Source organism: Carcharhinus amblyrhynchos, chromosome 3 (assembly GCF_965287045.1).
Source record: "Carcharhinus amblyrhynchos chromosome 3, sCarAmb.v2.hapA, whole genome shotgun sequence".
Taxonomy (NCBI): domain Eukaryota; kingdom Metazoa; phylum Chordata; class Chondrichthyes; order Carcharhiniformes; family Carcharhinidae; genus Carcharhinus; species Carcharhinus amblyrhynchos.
In genome coordinates, this window is record NC_137326.1 from 92,324,975 (window position 1) to 92,345,883 (window position 20,909).

Here is a 20,909-nt window from a genome sequence, read left to right on the forward strand (position 1 = left end):
TCATCGCCCACATCTATCTAGTCATATTAACTAAAGATAAATGTTCATCCCTTCTTTCCTTGGGCCCCCCAGTGTTTACACTCCTATTGCAAACAAATTTCATTTTGATATAGAAGAATCAAAAAGTCACATCCTCTTGTCCATAGTACACCTATTTCAAATATTCACATGAACATATTGTAACCCATTCAACAAATACTAAAATTATTAAGGACAAATGGTGGTAACACTTCTGGTTATTTCCAATTCTTATCTTTTTCAAAATAATCTATAATATGCCAAAACCACTACAGTAGCAACATTAAAAAGGCAATGCACTTAGTGACCTGAGTGTATAGTGTCACAGGGCAAGAAATTTAATTACATAGTGCTGCTTCCACAAGATCTTTGAACAAGGAAGCAAATGAAGAAGCTAAGTGTATGCATGAGTTGAAAGCAATTTTTGGCAATCACAGCCAAATGCAACTCGACATGAAATGGTGCAGTGAAGCTTTCAACCAAAGTGGAAAAACTAAACAGCACTGCACGCACTATAGACATATTATTCAATAGGAAATTAATATAATCACACAAATGTGTAAAGTCAACCTATCGTCATGTTCAATTTCTTTTATTTGGAATCCTCCAAAATCTTATACCATCCATTATTTCTAAAGAACTACTAATTCCCATGTACTTGCTAACAAAAATTACAACCTCACCCCCAGCTCAGTCACAAATCTCCCAGTGATGCAGGCAGAGGACACTACGTATTTCAAGGTTCTCATCCACTCCAACTCTCTGCAATTTTACGCTAGGCCGACCTGCTCTTGCCTGCCTAAAGTGAGGCCCTTAAGTGACCAATTATTGATATGTTTCAACACACCTATCTTCAGTAGGTGTGAGGGGAAATTCTACCATCCTGAAACCCTGGCCATAGTGCTCATTTTCCATAACTCCAAATCACATGCTCTTGTTAATAGTGCATCTATCGTAAATATTCACATGAACTAATTATAATCTATCACCACAAATACTAAAACCACGAAGAACAAATGCTCTCTCCACATCTCCACTGATCTGTGATTCATCGAAACTCCTCATCCCCGCCTGCCAAGGAATCGGAGCGGGCAAGGGGTGGACAACGGAAATGTCTGTTGGTCTTGGGCAAGTGAGGCTATAGAATCCAGCCCTTTGTATTTCTCCAATGGTTGGCTATTTTGTGCACAGCTCCCTAGTTTAGTTGATCCTACTTGCCCCTTTGGCCTACTGCTGTTCCTTGGTCCATCTTTCTCACATCATCCTCCCTACTCTGTTTGATTTTTATGGCTCCCCATTGACCCCTGCCCTCTCATAGTGGCTTCATGATCTTTATTCTTCTAAATCTGCTTGACCTGAAAAAATTAAACTGGTTTTGACTGTCCATATACAATGCCACTTGGGATCAACTACCAAGTGATAAAGAAGACTGATGGTGCAGTGGTTTGATAATGTGAATTGTGTTTCTCATTCTATCATTTCAATTCCCTTGGCAAAATGCTTAAAACCTGGTTGTTTTATTTCAGTAAAATAGTCGATTTACTATGGGGAAACTTCCATTGTAAGCCAGACTGTTCTGATGTTTTTTGATGTTCTGATGTTCTTGACAATGTAGTAATATCATAGACAATGTTACTAAAGTATTGAGAAGGCTGGGGAAGAACTCCCTTCTGGAGGGATATAAAGTGCATTGTTATGAGTAACATAAAGGTTGTAGAACAATTAGTGCATTAGATACTTAGAGACAAAGCACCAATCTTTATGGCCCAATCAGGCAGGGCCAATTCTTAATAGGAGGCAACCAATAGCACTGTGGGTTTATTGAGAACCTGCCCCAGGCAAGCTTTTAAATTTTCATGGAGGTAGCTGGACTTTCGCAGCCAATTATTTTAGACCAGCTGCATGGAGGTGGGAGGAATTTAAATGGTGGGTGAAATGGTTTTTTCCAACGTTACAGTTCAAGATTAGATTCTGGAGCCTGAGCTGCATCTATGTTCAGTAAGATGAGTTATCAGAGTTCTGTCATTGGAAGATGTAACTACCCTTAAGCAAATTGTCACCAGTGCCAGCTGACAAGCAGACAATTAAAAGATGAACCTGGTATATGTGAAAAAGATTCATCTGATGGATGAAAAGGAAGAGCACATTTTACACGATTGGAAAGGTAGCCTAGTATGATAACATTTCCTGGAACTGCTATTTCAACAAATAGCAGTCTAGACTGAAGAATGTTTGTTTACTTGGAGTTTTAAGGGTGTTTAGCCACATTCCAACTGGCACAATCGCTTTGTGAGACTGGATGGCAATGGCAGGATTCATCTCATCTCTTGATTCCTGCCTCTGATATGAAAATCTGACCGAAAAGCTATGATATTATCCTGGAACAAATTGGAAAAAAAATCTCATTCGATAATTAGAGTTAAGGATGTCAGAAAAAACATTGAATGCATTCAGGAGGCAGCACTTGGGACGACTGGGATAAAAGATTATGGGGAAAAAGCAGGATTAGGCTATTGAGTTGGATGATCATCCATGATCGTAATGAATGGCGGAGCTGGCTCAAAGGGCCAAATGGCCTCCTCCTACTCCTACCTTCTATGTTTCTACTATGTAATATTTGGCTTTATTGATTTTCTTTATTGCAAATTCAGAACAGCATTTTCTGTTGTATAAACTGAAGCTTTGTTCACATTTCAAAATACATTGAATATAGGATCAAATTCTGTATGGGGGCTTACTCTCCAAACTAATTTATTTTATTTCTGGATCTTTTAAACAAGTGAAAATGAAAATATTTAAAAAATCAATTTCCAATAGGAAATGGAAAATATTTTTGAATGCACCTTGGTTCTCACCTCTGCATGTGGTTTAAGTGAGAATTGTGGGCAAATTTGCTTGACCCAGTTGGAGTAAATTAGGTTTTTTGTTCCATTGTGGCCTTTTGCATGTTCAGTTTGTCACAGCTTGTTCAGACATTCTACATACTAGAAGATAAATGTCATAATTTGTCGGGTTGCAGCATTAATGAAGTTCAATCCAAACATTTGTAGTTTTAAACCCTGTTTGATGAAGCTTTAGATGCTTAGTTATTAATTGTGGTATACATTTTCCACTGTAAGACATTAGCGATAGCTCAGGTGTCAAGGCATATATTTGTTTTTGTTGGTGTTATCAGAGGTGGAATCAGTTTTAGGCATACCAGTGGGCAAGGTAACAAAAGCTGACCCACAATTTCAAAAATAGAAGCCGAGAGCTGACAAACCGCTCTGAATGCTGGCCTAAAAACATGTCGTTACGCTGTGCAGTTGAACATGGCCTCATCATAACTTACCCTGCAGATATATTGCAGTATATTGTAACACTGACATCTATACGACAATGTGGAGACTTGCTCAGGTATGCCCAAAAAAGGGGGGATAAATCTCATGTACCCAGTTACCACCCCATCAACTGACCTCCTCTTGATCCTCCACCAAAGTGCTGGATGGTGTCACTATCAAGCGACACTTATCAAAATAACCAGCTTGCTGATGCTGAGTTTGAGTTCCACCAGCGCTTCTCAGTTCTTGACCTTGTTACCATCTTGGTCCAAACATGGACAAAAGAGCTGAAGGTTCTTACTGGACATGATGGCAATCTCCTTGCAGACCCTCTTGTTGGTGCATAAGTCACTGCCCAGGTGGGTGTAATATTTCTAAATTTGGGAAAATTTCTTGACACTTTAGTCCTACTAGAATGCATTTTGGAGTCTAACCAAGAGAAGAAAACAACAGCTATTAGGAGCAGATAAGAGGTGAGGTTAGAATGATTGCTTTGAGTCAAGGTATCATTTGACCAAATAAGGTATCTAGGAGCCATATCAAATCTGAGATCAATGGGAATTGGGGTGAAAACTTTTCACTGGTTGGAGTTATGCCTAGCATGAAGGAATATGGTTGTGGTTTTTGTGGTCAATCATGTCAGTCCTGGGATATCACTGCAGAGGTTCCTAAGGCTGGTGTGCCTTGATCTTCATCACTGACCTTTTCTTCATCATACGGTCTATAGTGAGGATGTGCACTGAATGTCCAGCATCATTCGTGACTCTTCAGATACTGCAGCAACCTGTGTCCGAATGCAGCAAGACCTGGACAACATTCTGGCTTTGGCTGATAACTGGAAAGTGGCATTCATAGGAAGAAGTCTGACAACACCAGGTTTAAGTCCAACAGATTTATTTGATAGTAAACTCACAAACTTTCGAGGTTAACCTCTTTGTCAGGTGAATGGTGAGTTCTGGCCTCAGACAAAGCGTATAAAGCACAGACAGTTTACAGATTACTGATTAGAATGTGAATCTTTACACCTAACCTGCTATTCAAGTCTTATCAAGACTTAATTAAGACTTATTAAGACTTGAATAGCAGGTTAGGTGTAAAGATTCGCATTCTAATCAGTAATCTGTAAACTGTCTGTGCTTTATACGCTGTGTCTGAGGCCAGAACTCTCCATTCACCTGACGAAGAGGGGAACCTCGAAAGCTAGTGAGTTTACTATCAAATAAATCGGTTGGACTTAAACCTGGTGTTGTCAGACTTCTTACTGTGTTTACCCCAGTCCAACGCCGGCATCTCCACAACAAGTGGCATTCATGCCAGATGATTGAATGGACACAATTCTCCCAGAACCAACCTGCCCAACCCCTAGCAATTTCACACTTAGATGGACAGGGCAGTGGGCAGGAAACTCACCATTCACCACTTAAGGGCCTTATCCTGCCAGCATCAATTTTTAGGGTGGGGGTAAGGTGGGAAACAGACATTTCCACCTTTCCTCATCTTGGGTGGGAAGTTGTGGGGTGGGGGGGGGGGCGGCGGTGCGGGTGCGGTTCCTTCAATCTGAAGGCTCCCTCAGGGATGTTGGACATTGGAGCTCTGCATCAACACTGAACTGCCTCCCCAAACATCCCAACCTTCAGCTCAACCCCCAACACCGTGATCACCCCTCCTAAACTCCCTGGCTGTCCCCTGTCCTCCTGCCCTTGGGAGTCTGAGGATTTGCCTTCCCCAAAATCCTGGGACATAGTCCCAGCATTTGGCCACTGCAGCACTCTCTGGCCAAGTTGAAAAGCTATCAACCAATCTGATTAACTGACAGCTCTCAGGGGCGGGACTTCCTACCAAAGGTGGACAGAAGTCCTGCCTACTACCAATCAACTTTTGGCAAAGTTGAGTGTGAAATGGCAGTCAGAGTGCAAGAGTGGGCGGCTGTACATTAGGTGCCAACTCTCAGGATGGTGACAGCTGATCATTCGTCATCCTTAAAATTATCCTACCCTATTTCATATCAGGTGAACATGATACTCTTATCAGATTCAACATGGCAACACATCTACTATACACGATTGCAGTCACTTAAGCAATCATTCCACATACCAACAACATTCTCAAATTGTGTGCTGATCGTTTCTCTACAATTGGCAAACTCAAAGGTGATACATGGAAGCTGTACATAGACTATAATGTGTCCCACTCACAGGTAAATGGTAACACATACCATATTATACCAGCATACAGAATGAAAGTAAGTGTCAAGTGAAACATGAAATTTAGAGCTACACTGCTAAAGCCAGGAGCTAAAGTTCTTGTGTAACCTGATGGTCATGTTGAAAAGGGAACAACCCATTATGACATCCAGCCAGTTGTTGTGACCAACACAAAAGGATTAAAGATCATTGCCAAGTGTGGGTCACATATCATCGCACAAGCACTGAAAACACCATTTGCAAGCATTGAATCTGATTCCAATTTAAGCATCTTATATGAAGAACATGAGTACAATGAGGGCATGCCTGACGTCAGATGGTAGTTTACTTGAGTGAAAATGATCACCATACTTAAAGTGATTATGTTTTAACTGAACTATTTCCAGTTGTTGAACAAATCTATCTTCTCGTTATAACTAATAACAGTAATACTGTTATTGGTAGAGTAATGTTCAAATTACAAACCATTGAAGTATGCTGTGGTCGGAGATCTTCAACTTTGCCTGAAGCTGGGGTTCTCCGATCCTGCTGCAGTGAAAGAGATTTGGCTGAACACCAAATTCTCCGCTCTCACTGGCAGTAGTGGCGGGGCGTACGGCATTGGAGAATTCCAGCTTGTGTGCCTCATTTACTAGGAAGGAGAGGGGAAAGTATATTGGAAATTGCATTGTGCATTTTGGCCACTTAAGGCTATCATACATACATTTACTGTTAGAGGAAGGCTGGAGAGAACTAAAAAGAACCCATGTTTTAACAGTATCGGCAAGTCTGATTCTCCGTGCATCAAACTGAATATTAACTTCACAGAACTCCCATCCTAACAGCACAGTGGGAATACCCGCACCAAATGGACTACCAGTTCTAGAAGGAAGCTCAGCACCACCTTTTAAAGAGCAAATACGGATAAGCAACAAATGCTGACCTTGGCCAATGACACCAACATCCCTTGATTTGTTTTAAATTCAATGAGTAGTATAGTAGAACTGGTTGAATCATTTGAGTTTACAACACAGGAGCTGTTCAGTTAGATCACCCTTGTAGTTTAGAAATTCAAAACTAATCACATTGCCCTACTCTATGTCATCTATTAAATCTACTCTGCTGCCGTAGCATTTTTGGGATCTTAGGTCTCTCCTCCCGACTGTAGTTTCTGCAAGAAAAATGGAAAATGCTGAAGAAACTCAGCAGGTCTGACTGCATCTGTGGACAGAGAATAAAGCCAACGTTTTGAATCTGGATGACCCTTCGTCAGAGCTGAAAAGAAGGCAAATTGGACAAGATTTATACAATGAACGTGGGGGAGGTGTAATTGAACAAAAGGAATGTAAATGGTGATGATAAAGGCTGAGAAAGGTGCTAAAAGCGTCCATTAAATGATCAGAATGTGTGAATCCCGCTTCATGCTCTCGTCTGGACCTAGAAATATTTATCAGTTTCACTTCCAATTTCCACCCCTCTATCACCTTTTTTACCCTTACTTTCTGCAACTCTGGCATCATGCTTCTGAATATATGCTGTCTGTAGAATTAATCTGTCTTCTAAAAAGCAGGAAATAACTTTCTCTAACTGTGGCCTAACCAGTGAATCAAATTATCATTATTCTTGTACTCTGTGTCTTAATTTGTAACATTCAAAATACTATTAGCCTTTCTTAAGATTTAATGTATTTAAATTCCTAGATTTCCCAATTCATCTCCACCCTTCAGTATCTCTTAAGTATATAGTCCCACTCCTTATTTTTCTCACAAAATATGTTACCCACACTTAAATATGTTCATTCATATGCTTCCTGTTTATCCATTCTGCTGACATGTTTGTTGCCTTAGGTCGTTCATGCTAACTTTTGTGTTATCAGTAAATTTGGAAATGTGTTTCTTGCAACCAAGTCCAAATCATCTACATGTGCTGAATATAAATGTGGACCCTGAAATGACTCATAAGCCATATCATTTCCGACCTTTCTTCAGTCCAAATACCTAACATAACACTTTATTTGCATTCCACCTATTCCTGCTGTTACATGGTCTCTGGCAGTATATACTCTGTCCTTGAATTTTTAAGACACCTGAATGAATGCTTTCTGCAAATCCTTTTAACGACTATTAACAGTTTAGCTATTCTTTGAAACACTACTATGTTTGACAATGATAATGCACCCTTAACAAAAACATGCCCACCGTCTTGGTAACAAAATAATAGGATTGTTCCTCAATTTTCATAGATAATTTGAGGATACGATGGATATGTATCGTTATGCTTTATTGCTAAATCTGATCAAATGATTTAAAAATCATTCGTAGGATTGGCTGTTTCATTATAGGAGAATACCTTTTTCCCTTCTCTTGAGTTCATGTTGCCACTTTTTACTATCTGGCTCCACTTTCCTGCACCCATTTCATTCTGGCAGTCATGGTTTCTGTCTGCTCTGCTCCAGAGGGTTCTACGCTGCTGTAAGTGAACAGGAAATTCTGACCATGTAGAACGATGAGAAGAGTTTCCAATGATGTCATGAAACTACATTCAGCCAATCCAATCAAAGAACAGGAATGGCACTGAGTGTGAAGTAGTGAATGAGAGTCAGAGTGTAGGAAATTCAGGTAAACAGACTTAGACCTGAAGGCACTGACTGCCCACTTGCTGGTTGGCAAGTATGCGAGGTTGCTGTATCATTAAGGGAAAAGACAGATTGCGCATTGCAGACTGATGGATGGTGGCACTCTCACTGTGGTTAACTTTCAATACATTAAATGTGATCTTAAACTAGCGCAGCTGGTGGAAACAAAATTATCATAGGCCAACTGTTAGAAATAAATCTGCTACTTTATGGTGGTGCACATTTCAAGTTGTATCTGAAGCAATCTGAATAGAATCAATCTGGCATATTAAGAAGTGTTACAAATCCTTCCAGTCACTTTCAGTTTTAAAAAGATCAAATATCCATGTATCCACATTGGCATTCAATGCCATGTGACACATGAGAAGGGCTCAAGCAGAAGTGAGAGTAAAGTTAGAAAAATGATGGTTTGGATCAATTTCATTTTTAATTCGATGCAATTTGGTAGAGTGAATGGAATTATCTGAAGATATTTATTAAGGGCATTAAATGGAATTGATCTGAGCAAGCTTAATCTGCTTTCCAATGGAACTGAATCCAGAGTGAAACATTTCAGTATGGCTGAGAAACCATGGAAACTTTGATTTTGATAGTGGGTCATTGAATTATCAGGAAACTGGTTTGTATTTCACTTGTGCTCCAATGAACTGCTAGCTTCTGGTACTGTCATTTGAGGTATTTTTTTTCTGTATTTCCTCACTGTCATACCCCACCCCGCCAGCAAAGTATACTGAGAAAGAGTAATTATCTGTGGTGGCGTGCAGGGAATTTTATTTGAAGGAATATGCTCTAGGCTGGATCATCAGGTCCAGTTAATAAAGATCTGTTTGACAACTTGTTTCTTGCCCTTTCCATCACGTGAACATTTTCCAGTGCCACTAAGTACATGGCTCATCTCTTGCAATAAGTACCATGACTTTTTCTGCCATGCGTTTCCTGTTAAGGGCACATTAGTTGGCATTTGAAGTGCACTCACTTTATAACAGATAGGTAAATATGTACTAGATTGTTACCGAATTACTACATTTATTACTGCGAACAAGACCTGATGCGAAATGTTGCTGGAGGCTAAAAGGAATCTAAACATTAAAGATGCATTCTCCAACCTGCAACATTGCTGTTATGTTGATTGCTCCTGGTGCTATAGCAATTCCATTCAAATGATTTTTAAAAATGTCAAGGGTCTAATTCCAGTGGTGCACGGAGTTGGGCATGTATCCGTCTATTCCTGTAGGTATTTAATGCTTAGTCCCACTTTCCAACCTCAATGCTGGCTCCCCAGAAGGCCTGGGAATCCTGTCAGTAGCCCATCAAAATTATCACTATGATGTCAACTGCAGCATATTTACTAAGAGGAGCAATAGGTTAAATGGACAATGTTAAAATGCTGGAACTCTCATTGCAGGGGTTCCTTCAACTCAAGGGCTACAATAATAAGAAAGTTTATCTTAACCTCCTCGAAGAATACCTGCATTAATTCCCCATGTCCCTCGAATAAATTAAAGTCCTGCCCCACTATACAGCAGATTCCACCCAAACAGAAGATTCCATCTTCAGAACTGACTTAGTGCAACAGAAAGTTAATTAACAAAGTCATTATTTGTAAGTCCTTGTCACCTTATGCTTGTCAATTTATTCAATCAAAATGGCTGTTCTTAAAAATTCTCTCACTCTCACTTTCTTGTTTCAGAACAATAAACTTCGTCGACATGCCTTTGAGTTGCAAATGAACAATGTGACGTACTTTGTGCTGGCAGCTGATAGTGAACAGGAGATGGAGGATTGGATTTCCACCCTGAATCGAATCCTGCAAATCAATCCAGAAGGATCAAGTCAGGAACGAAAAAGTGTGGACCTTACAGATGTCAAACATGATGAAACTCTGGGTAAATTGACGCTTTTCATGAGTTTAAAGGGAGGATTGAATTAAATCCTGACAAATAATTAGTTCCTTTTTAAACACATAACTTAAATCTCTAATGTAAAAATATTTTACTAAAGTTATGAATTTTCCAGCACAATGTGAAACAACAGCCAAGTTCTTATTTTCTTCTGAAATTTCAAAACCATTTCAAGGTAATCGAAAATATTATTTTGACAGTGGAAATGGAGCTAATTTTGGAAAAATAATGTTTACTAATGCTCCAGAAGGCGATACTTTTCAAAGGTGTACTTAACCTGATTGTTTAAGTTTCATATTATTCATTGCTTCATCAAATTCATTAACTGAATTCCATTCACATTTTGCTGTAGTTGAGAAAGACTACATTGAAACGCGCTAAATTGATTAATCACATAAACTTTGTTTGACTTCATTATTCCAACAGAGGACGAAATGGCTGATCTTGGCTCAAATGATGTAATTGACTCTTCTGAGGACACCATCCACCCTGAATTAGCAAAGGTAAAGCTAACTCAGCATCCAAGCTCACTTTTTTTGACCTCCAGTAACTGGATTGGCAAATCGCTCCTTCCATTACAATCTTTGGATTATATAATAAAAATAAACATTTTTATGAACTCTAAAGAAATCAATAGTTTTTTTCAAAAAAAAGACATTGAAATGGAACTGATTACCGAATTGAGATTTAAAAGACACATTTTCATGCTCATAACTAGGTGTGGCTTTTAAGGCCTTATTGCAGAATTTGGGATAAGCTGTGTATATTTACCATCCATTAATCCATTCTGGGTTCAAATCCAACCCTGCAAGTGGGGGTGGTTTTTATTTTTGTCTAACAGCTGTATATATAATGAATGAAAATCAGGTTTGTTCATTTGTTGACAACAAATAATTATTTGACACTCAGGAGAGGAACCCTAAAGATGCCCAGTTTGTAAAGCGAAGGTGAACATTGGCACCTTAATAGTGAAAAGCTTTAATTGTGAATCATTGCAATCTCATTTCATAGGGAGCTTTTACTTGCCTCATTAGAAAGTGGAATATTTCTTAATCACTGCTGGTGCCAAAATAAATATCTTAGTCTTCAGTGGGCATCTATTTAAATGGAGTATTTATTCTTTGCCAGGAACTGGGCTTTTCAAGAACTTTAGAGTTGGTGGAATTCTAATCACATTTACAATCAATGCAATTTGACTTTCTATCAACATTATTTTGCATTCTCAAAACTGGGCACATGCACCTAGCCCCTAGCTGCCCCACCCCCCACATACACGTAGACTTGGCCTTCTGCTTATATTGGTCCTTTGCAGGATTTTATTGGATCTCCATATTTAAGCTGGACACTAATAAGCATGCTCTAAAATCTTTTGAATATATATATATATATAAAAATTTACTAAGTATCTGAAAATTGTTTGCCAATATAACTAGTAAATGGTTCAGTATAGGTTTTTCAAGTCATTTTCAATTGTTTAAAATCTGGTCATCCTCCAAGCAATGGGTGGGATATTGCTTAAAATCCTTTTTTTTTGTGACAAGCTCATTGTCAGCCATGCTAATCAAACGGTGTCAAGTTACCATTGTTAAAAACATCAAGGAACACTTTTAATATAAAGCAATTTTATTTTAAAACATTAGTTCATAAAGCAAATGTTCATGACAAATTTTATGTATGGGAATATGTGAAGAGTTTGAATGGAAGCTCAGTGCGGGTATGAACATGTCAGAAAACCATTTTGTTAGGCAAATTGCATCTCGATCAACAATTATAGCCAAAGTGAAAACTCTGCTCAAAGTCCTTTTTGAGGGGCTGGGAATCCCTGGGCTCCTGCCTCCCAGTGTAAGTGCAGCAGAGGAGATTACTTTGCCCCTCACCAAGTAAAGCCACAGAAACTGAACCAAGTTCCCTGACTGCAGTTTAAAGATCTGCTCTGCATAGGGACATAATTCTAGGTTGTATTCCACATTCTACTCCATCTCCCCAAGACCACCTTTACACCCAATATTTGTTACCCATTCCTAATTGCTCTTGAGCAGGTCAGGAAGGGCCACCTTCTTGTCTCGCTGCGGTCGATCTGGTGTAGGTTCACCCCAGTGCTGCTGGCCTTTGACCAACTGACTGTGAAGGAATGGCATCATAGTTTCAAATCAGGATGGTAGGTGACTTGGAGGGGAGATTGCAAGTGGTGAAGTTCCTATGTGTCTGCTGTCCTTATCCTTCAAGGTGATTGAGGTCCTGGGTTTGAAAAGTGCTTTTGAGGCAGCCTTGATGAATTGCTGCATAGGAACAAAGAAACACAGGAACATGTGTAGGGAATTAAGCCTCTCGAGCCTGCTCCACCATTCAGTGACATCATGGCTGATTGTCTATCTCAATGCCTTTTTCCTGTACTATCCCCTTATAGAAACATAGAAGATAGGAGTGGGGAACGCCATTTGGCCCTTCAAGCCTGCTCTGCCGTTCATTAACATCATGCTGATCATCCAACTCAATAGCTTAATCCTGCATTTTCCCTATAAACTTGATCCCGTTTGCCCCAAATGCTATATCCAGCCAACTCTTGAAGGCATTCAATGTTTTGGCAACAACTACTTCCTGTGGTAATGAATACCACAGGCTCACCACTCTTTGGGTGAATAAATGTCTCCTCACCTCCGTCCTAAATCATCTACCCTGAATCCTCAGACTGTGACCTGTGGTTCTGGACTCCCCCACCATCAGAAACAGCCTTCCTGTATCTATCCTGTCAAGACCTGTTAGAATTTTATGAGTCTCTATAAAATTCCCCCCTCATTTATCTGAACTCCAGCGAAAACAATCCTAACCTAGTCAATCTCACCTCATATATCAGACCCGCCATTCCCAGAATCAGCCTGGTAAACCTTTGCTGCACTCCCGCGAGAGCAAGAACATCCTTCCTCAGAAAAGGAAACTGCACACAATACTCTAGCTATGGCCTTGTATAGTTGCATCAACACATCCCTGATCCTGTACTCGAGATCTCTTGCAATGAAGGCCAACATGCCTTTTGTCTTCTTTACTGCCTGCTGCACCTGCATGCTTATCCTCAGTGACTGATGCACAAGGGCATCCAGGTCCTGCTGCACACTCCCCTCTCCCAATTTACAGCCATTCAGGTAGTAATCTGCCTTCTTGGTTTTTGCTTTAAAACTGAATAATCTCACATTTATCCAAATTATGCTGCATCTGCCATTGATCTGCCTACTCGCACAACCTATCCAGATCATTTTGAAGGATCGTTGCATCCTCACCACAGTTCACCCTCCTATCTGACTCGGTATCATTCGCAAACTTTAAGATATTACATTTTGTTCTCTCATTCAAATCATTAGTATAGATCGTGAATAGCTGGGGTCCCAGCACCGATTCCTATGCACTCCACTAGTTACTGCCTACCAATTTGAAAAGCACCCATTAATTCCTACTCTTTGTTTCCTCTCTGCCGACCAGTTTTCTATCCATATCAATACACTTCCACCAATCCCATGTGCTTTAATCTTGCATGATAATCGCTTGTGCGGGACTTTTCAAACACTTTCTGAAAGTCCAAATATACCACATCTACTGATTCCCCCTTGTCAACTCCAAGAGTTACATCTTCAAAGAATTCCAACAGATTTACAAGCGTGATTTCCCCTTCATAAATCCATGCTGACTCTGCTTGATCCTGTCACTGCTTTCTAAATGCTCTGCTATAAAGTCCTTGGTAATGGATTTGAGAATTTTCCCCACTACCGATGTTAAGCTTACTGGCCAATAACTCCCTATTTTCTCTCTACCTCCCTTTTTGAAAATTGGAGTGACATTCACCACTCTCCTATCTGCAGGGATTGTTCCAGAGTATATAGAATCCTGGAAGATGACCACCAATGCATCCACTGTTTCCCCAAGTCTATAACCAGGGGACACAGTCTCAGAATAAAAGGTAGGCCATATAGTACTGAGTTTAGGAAGAATTTTTTCACTCAAAAGGGGGCAAACCTTTGGAATTCTCTGGCCCAGACAAATGTGGACGCTCAGTCATTGAGTATATTAGAGACGGAAATCGTTACATTTCTGGATACTAATGACATCAGGGCATATAATTCAGCAAAGAGCCATTTTCTTAAGTACTCTGGGATGTAGAATATCAGGCCCTGAGGATTTATCCACCTTCAATCCCATCAACTTTCCCAGTACCATTTCTCTACGAATATTGATCTCCCTGAATTTTTCCCTCTCACTAAATTTTGCATTCGCCAACATTTCTGGCATCTGATTTGTGTCCTCTTTTGTGAAAACGGAAGACAGAACCAAAGCATGTGTTCAGGCCATTTATTTGTCCCCTATTATACATTCCCCCGTTTGTCTGTAGGGGACCTACATTGTCTTCACCAACCTCTTTCTCTTCATGTATCTATAGAAACTCTTAGTGTCAGTCTTTATGTTCCCTGCAAGCTTGCTTTCTTACTGCATTTTCTCCTTCTTAATCAATCCCTTGATCCTTCTTTGCTGAATTATATGCCCTGATGTCATTAGTATCCAGAAATGTAATGATTTTTGTCTCTAATATACTCAATGACTGAGCGTCCACATTTGTCTGGGGCAGAGAATTCCAAAGGTTTGCCCCCTTTTGAGTGAGAAAATTCTTCCTAAACTCAGTACTATATGGCCTACCTTTTATTCTGAGACTGTGTCCCCTGGTTTTGGATTTGGGGAAATATCCTTTTTTGCATCTGCCACTGTAAGGATTTTATAAGTTTCTGTGAGATAATTTCTCTAAATTCCAGTGCGTACAGGCATCATATTATAAATTATTTTCTTTTCATTTCATTTCAATTAAATTATAAATGCTGTACATTACACTCTGCTGCCACTGTGCATCAGTGATGGAGATAGTGAAGAGGAGTACAGACAAAACAGGCTGCTTTGTCCTGGATGGTATTGAGCTTATCTATGCTGCATTCCCCAGGCAAGTGGAGAGTATTCCACAACACTCCTGATTTGTGGATGAGGAACAGGCTTTCGTGAGTCAGGAGGTGAATTACTTGCCACAGAATTCTCAGACTGTAGTAGCCACAATATTTGATGGCTGGTTCAGTTCAGCTTCTGATCAATGGTAACGCCCAGGATGTTGGTGCTAAGGGATTCAGCAATGGTAATGCTGTTGAATGCCAAGGGGAGATAATTAGGTTCTCTCACGGTGGAGGTTGGCATTGCCTGGTGCTCAGACAAGTAACATTCACATTAGACTATCTTATATTGATGTCCCCTAATTTTGCTCTTTCTCACATGTGGAAACACTTCATCCCTCTCCAGTGCCTCTACAGCATATAGCTAATCAAGACTGTGTAGTCCAACCAAGGTTCAATATAAGTTTAGCATAACATTATCAATTCTGTCCCTCCAGAGTTAAACCTTTTATTATTTTAGAAATAAAGTATTGTGCAAAATTCCTTTATCCTTTTCTGTTTTTTATCCACAGTATATTGTAGAAACAGAAGAGACCATTAAAATGTCCAGAAATGAAGAACGACTAAATCTGTTTTCCCTTGACCCTGATATACCAGTAAGTAACTTACATATGTTGCTGTTGAATTAGTCAGCAAGGTACTGCTATCTGTTTCTTTAAAAATGTAATTAATACGGTAGAGAAGGCAGCATGCACTCCAAAGCCGTCCAGCAAGCTTCCCAGTATGTTTTTCTTCAAGTTTCTTGCCATATCAACAATATTGGGGGAAACATTCCGCAGACAAATTAACCTACGTCAATCTTCAAGACCACTTTAGCAGGTAATTCTGGAACAGCAATGATTGAGAAATTGGAACTTTGAATCATAGCAGGGTGTAGAAAACCAAATGGACAGGGAATGAAGAAAAGTAGCATTCAGGTGAATTATATTATGTATCATTGTAACCTAACAATACCAAAAGACTATATTTACCATAATTGATTTCAATAAACTCTGACATTGTTTACCATTCCAGTTAATTATGTTCGTTTATACCAGATGTTCTTACATTGTGGTGGAAAACAATCTCATGAAAATACATTCTCAAACTCAGTCAGTGTATTAATATTTTGTTGAGTATTACTATTTAGATTTAATTGAAGTTAACTTTTTCTTCCCACCATGCTTACTGTTTTTTTCACTGACCATCCAGTACATGACTTAAAATGTTGAAGCTGCTCTAAGTTTTGTGCGTGACCATGTGGTCATTGTGGTTTGGTGTTTTATACAATGGAGAAGTTTGCTGAGTCTGCTGCCAAGACAGATGCACGAAGCGTGGTCTCATGGATGAAGTCATAACCCATCATAAACCATTGTTTTCAGGAGAAAATTAAGGAGTGAAACTTGGAATTTTGTGATAAGTGAGCATGTTATTTTACTTTAGCATGTTCAGATGAACTACCTTCCCCATGGACTATAGCTACTTCTCCACCTCTCAATTCCTTCCTCCTATAGTTCTGTTTTGAATCCAATTCCTCCCCCATCAATTGTTATCCTTCACCTCTAATGGCACCGTTCTTTTGCTAGTTTTTGTCCGACTGATGTCCTTCCTGTACACATCACTTGCATTGACATTCTCTCTTTCCATTTCTTTTCTTACATCTCTTACCTTTTTTCTCTTTGTCAGGCCCCTATTTAATTCTTTCTTTAGTCGCATCACCACCACTTCCTCTCAAGCATATATGCTGGCTATCGAAAGGAAACCATGAGCAGATGCTCAATATGTTTGTATAACCATTTCACCATTGTCTTTGGTACACTCCACCCCCACTATTCCACTCGATTGTTCTGTGTACGTGTGAAACAGAAAATACTCCAAAAAATGAAGACCATTGTTAAAAATTCTATTTGAAAAAAAAGTTTGATGAACATCCCTTTTCTTTTGTTATGTTGCTGCCTGTTTCATTTATTATATATTTTTTAAACTGTGTGCCAATAACAAAAGCACTGTGGCCAGCAATGTGAGGGAGCTGAATAATGTTACTTCAGCTCAATTTTCAGTATTAAGTTTGCAGTACTATCTCCCCAACTCATTCACCATTTTTAATGGGAACAGATTTTGGTAAATTTTTATTCTCATCAAGAGTGCAGGATTAGATGCTTTTGAACCAAATAAAAGATTGTCTATTCTCTATTGCAACAATGTCCTTTAATGTCAACCACTTACTGCCCAGTGTGAATTTTCCTTTATCACATCAATAATCTTTTTATCCTTACTGTGTGAGATTGTGAAATTATGAATGCTACAGAATTACAAAGGGTGGGATTTTCCGGCCACACTCACCCCAAGACTGGAAGATCCCGTCGGAGGTCAACATACCTCTGACTGGTCCGTGCCCCAACTGCTATGATTCCCGTGGCAGGCAGGACAGGAAAATTCTGCTAGAAGAATGGAATTCTATCAGCCTTCCCGCCACAGAATCAGAGCAGGCAAAGGGACGCTCAATGAAAATGTCCGTTATCCTCGGGTTGGACTTTCTGGTCTTGCCTGAGCGAGGCCGTAAAATCTCACCCAAAAAGCCTACAGTTCACAAAAAGACTGTTCTGCTCATTTGTGTTCCACATGGGCCTCCTCCCGCTCTATTACATCTAATCCTATGGGAATATTCTTCAATTCTCTTCTCCTCGTGTTTTTCTAGCTTCGCCTTAAATACATCATGTTATTACACTCAACCACTCCGTGTTGGTGAGTTCCACATTCCTGGCACACTCTGGATGAATTCTGAATTTCCTACTCAATTTACTAATTTCTAATATTGATGATCCCAACTTTGATGTCATCCAGAAGTGGAAACATCATCTATGTATCTATCCTATCAAACTCTGTTGTAATCTTAAAGACCTCTTCCAGTTCAACATTCAGCTTTCTCCTTCCTGGAGAATTGATCTCCAACCTGGTCAGTCTTTCCTGATAAGTATATGCTCTCAGTTCACGTATTTTCCTTCTGAAACTGCTTTGCACTTTCATCAATGCTTCTCTATCCTTTTTATAATATGAAGATTGAAACATTGCACAATACTCCAAATGTGGTTTAACAAAGGTTCAAAACAAATTTAACGTGATTTCAATTCTACTCCTCTAGAAATTAATCCTGCTGCTTGGGCTGCTTATTAGCCTGTGATTGTGAGCTGAACACCTAGAACTCTTTGCTGTTCTATTCCACTTAAGATTTTTATTATCTTAGCCTTATGTGACCAGCATGTTTTCTTCCTATCAAACACTTAATTATGTTAAAATTCATGGGTGGAATCTTGTGGTGGTGATGTGATTCTGGACCCACCGACATTGAGGAATGCCCACTGGACCATGAGCCAGTCAGGCAGTTGAGAGATCAACTCAGATCAGTAGCCAATCAAAAGCCAACAATACCATCAACGGGAAGACAGTGGCTGCTGCCAGAACAACAGTCACCAGAGGCCCAAGGTCATAGTGACCCAGGTCAAGTAAGTAATGGCGGGACGGGGCAGGGGGCTAGCCAAGTTAGGCAGGGTTGGCAGCAAGAGCAGGGATTAGCTCTCAGTGCCTTTAACTCTTTCTTGAGGCTGGGTCATTTGAGCAAACCCCTCCAGCCCCCCCTACCCAAGAGACAACAAGCAGCCTGCACAGGTTTACTTATGTTCCCCACATGCCAAAAGGCTCTCCTGCAGCTGGTTTAATACATGGGAGGGGAATGAGGCCCTTAAGTGATTATTAATTGTCCACGTAAGACCCTCAATTGACCATGGGGCAAGAATATCAGGTCCTCCTGTACAGATGTAATTGGATGGGGAACTGGAACTCTGTATGTTATCACTGAAAACCACTCCCTTGCCCTTGCCCCACCCCTGTGACCACCCCCCGCCCCCCCCCCCCCCCCACCACCACACGGCCCCCCCCCCCCCCCACCCCCCGCCACCTTGAATTGCCTGCAGTTTAAGGTGTCTCCAGCAATGATGAGCCATTGACCAATGATTGGCTAACATCTCATGGAGGGTGGGACTCGCACCACCAGGGACTTCAACCACTGGCTGTGAAGGCCCAGTGGTGACTGATTTCTGTCAAACCTCTCTCAAGGAACTGAAGGGGATTCACTGCCAGCTCTCTGACTGGTGAATGGATGGCATGGTGACACAGTGGTTAGCACTGCTGCTTCAATGAGATAAGGACCCAGATTCAATTGTGGCTCTGTGCGTGTCTGTTTTTGTGGAGTTTGCACGTTCTCCCCATGTCTGTGTGGGTTTCCTCTCACAGTACAAAGATGTGTAGATTGGGCCTGTTAGCCATGGTAAATGCGTAAAGTTATGGTGAGGAGGTGGGCCTGAGTGAGATGCTCTTTCATAGAGTTGGTGCAGACTCCATGGGCCAAATGACCTCCTTCTGCGCTGTAGGAATTTTATGATTCTAACCACACTGTTCTATGGAGCGTGACTCCTGTTTATCTGGCAGAGGGGTCACAGGCTGAAGGTGAGAGAGGCGAGGTATAACTCCGATATCAGAGGGACGTTTTTTATGCAGAGGGTGGTGGGGGCCTGGAATGCACTGCCGAGTAGGGTGGTGGAGGCAAACACGCTGGCATCGTTTAAGAATTACCTGGATAGTCACATGAGCAGCCTGGGAACGGAGGGGTACAAACGAATGGTCTAGTTGGACCAATGAGCGGCACAGGCTTGGAGGGCCGAAGGGCCTGTTTCCTGTGCTGTACTGTTCTTTGTTCTTTGTTCAGAATTCTGGCCAATATTTCAAGTCTAGGTCCACTATCAATCTGAAACATTGCTCTGTTTCTCTCCACGGATCTGACCTGCTGAACATTTCCAACATTTTATTTTTGCACAGTGGCACAGTGCTTAGTACTGCTGCCTTACAGGGTTCAATTCTGGCCTTGCGTCACTGCCTGCGTGGAGCCTGCACATTCTCCCCATGTCTGCAAGGATTTCCTCTGGTGTTCTGGTTTCCTCCCACAGTCCAAAGGTGGATGGGTTAGGATTGATTTGCTGTGCTAAATTGCCCCTTAGTATCAGGGACTTAACAGATTTATGTGGGTTTATGGAGATAGGGCCTGGGTGGGATTATGGTCGGTGCAGGCTTCATGGTCAAATGGCCTCCTTCTGCATTGTAGGGATTCTACAACTTGCAACCTATTCTGTTTCTTGTTTTCTGGCTCCACTGCTCTGATCTTTATCTTGAATCTAGTTTAGATAACTTATCAAAGACAGTATCTTCCATCAAATACATAACTGTTGTGTACTCCCTTTATCTATCCTGCATCTTCAAAGAACTGAATACATTGACCTTCACTTTTTAAATTCGTTCTAAATAGCCTTTTGGATTTTTTCTATTCCATCTTCAAGTAATTATTCTATTATCTTTTTCCGCCAACAGTCTTAATCTTACTATATTTCCTGGCTGTATTCCCTGATCTTTTTAAAGGATATATATCATAATGTCTCTGGTAGCTTTATCTCCCTTTACTCTGTGCAAATGCAATTAATCTGCAGCAGGGGTTTTGTCCTGCCTTAAGTTTGATTAGTTTATCAAATATTTGCTAATCATACATGTCTTTCTGTATTTTTAAATCTCTTCATTCAATGTCATGTTCATCTCATCAGTCTCTTTGAAAAGTAATGAGACAAAGTAATTATTCAATAATTCTGTCATTACCTGGATAGTTTTGAGTTACTGATCATCACATTAAAAATGATGATTTAATTTCATCCTGGATCCTTGCCACATTCAGTCAGTTGAGACCTCTACAATATCAATTTGGGCTGGATTTGAGTTGTTGAAATGAAAGAAGAATCTAATACCTCCCTTTTGCAATTTAGTTCCTAATCTCATAAATTCCTGCAATCTCATCAGCA

The 20,909-nt window shown here is 40.4% G+C and overlaps 1 protein-coding gene across 7 annotated transcripts in view; it reads left to right on the forward strand.

Annotated features, from left to right (window-relative positions):
• dock10 (dedicator of cytokinesis 10) overlaps nt 1–20,909 on the forward strand; it is a 326,378-nt gene that overhangs the window by 180,861 nt on the left and 124,608 nt on the right. For all 7 annotated transcript variants that reach the window (XM_080185521.1, XM_080185517.1, XM_080185519.1 and 4 more), the window contains 3 exons: nt 9,847–10,042; nt 10,484–10,560; nt 15,546–15,629. In XM_080185521.1, coding sequence (XP_080041647.1) covers nt 9,847–10,042; nt 10,484–10,560; nt 15,546–15,629 — 357 coding nt within the window. The remainder of the gene's footprint in view (nt 1–9,846; nt 10,043–10,483; nt 10,561–15,545; nt 15,630–20,909) is intronic.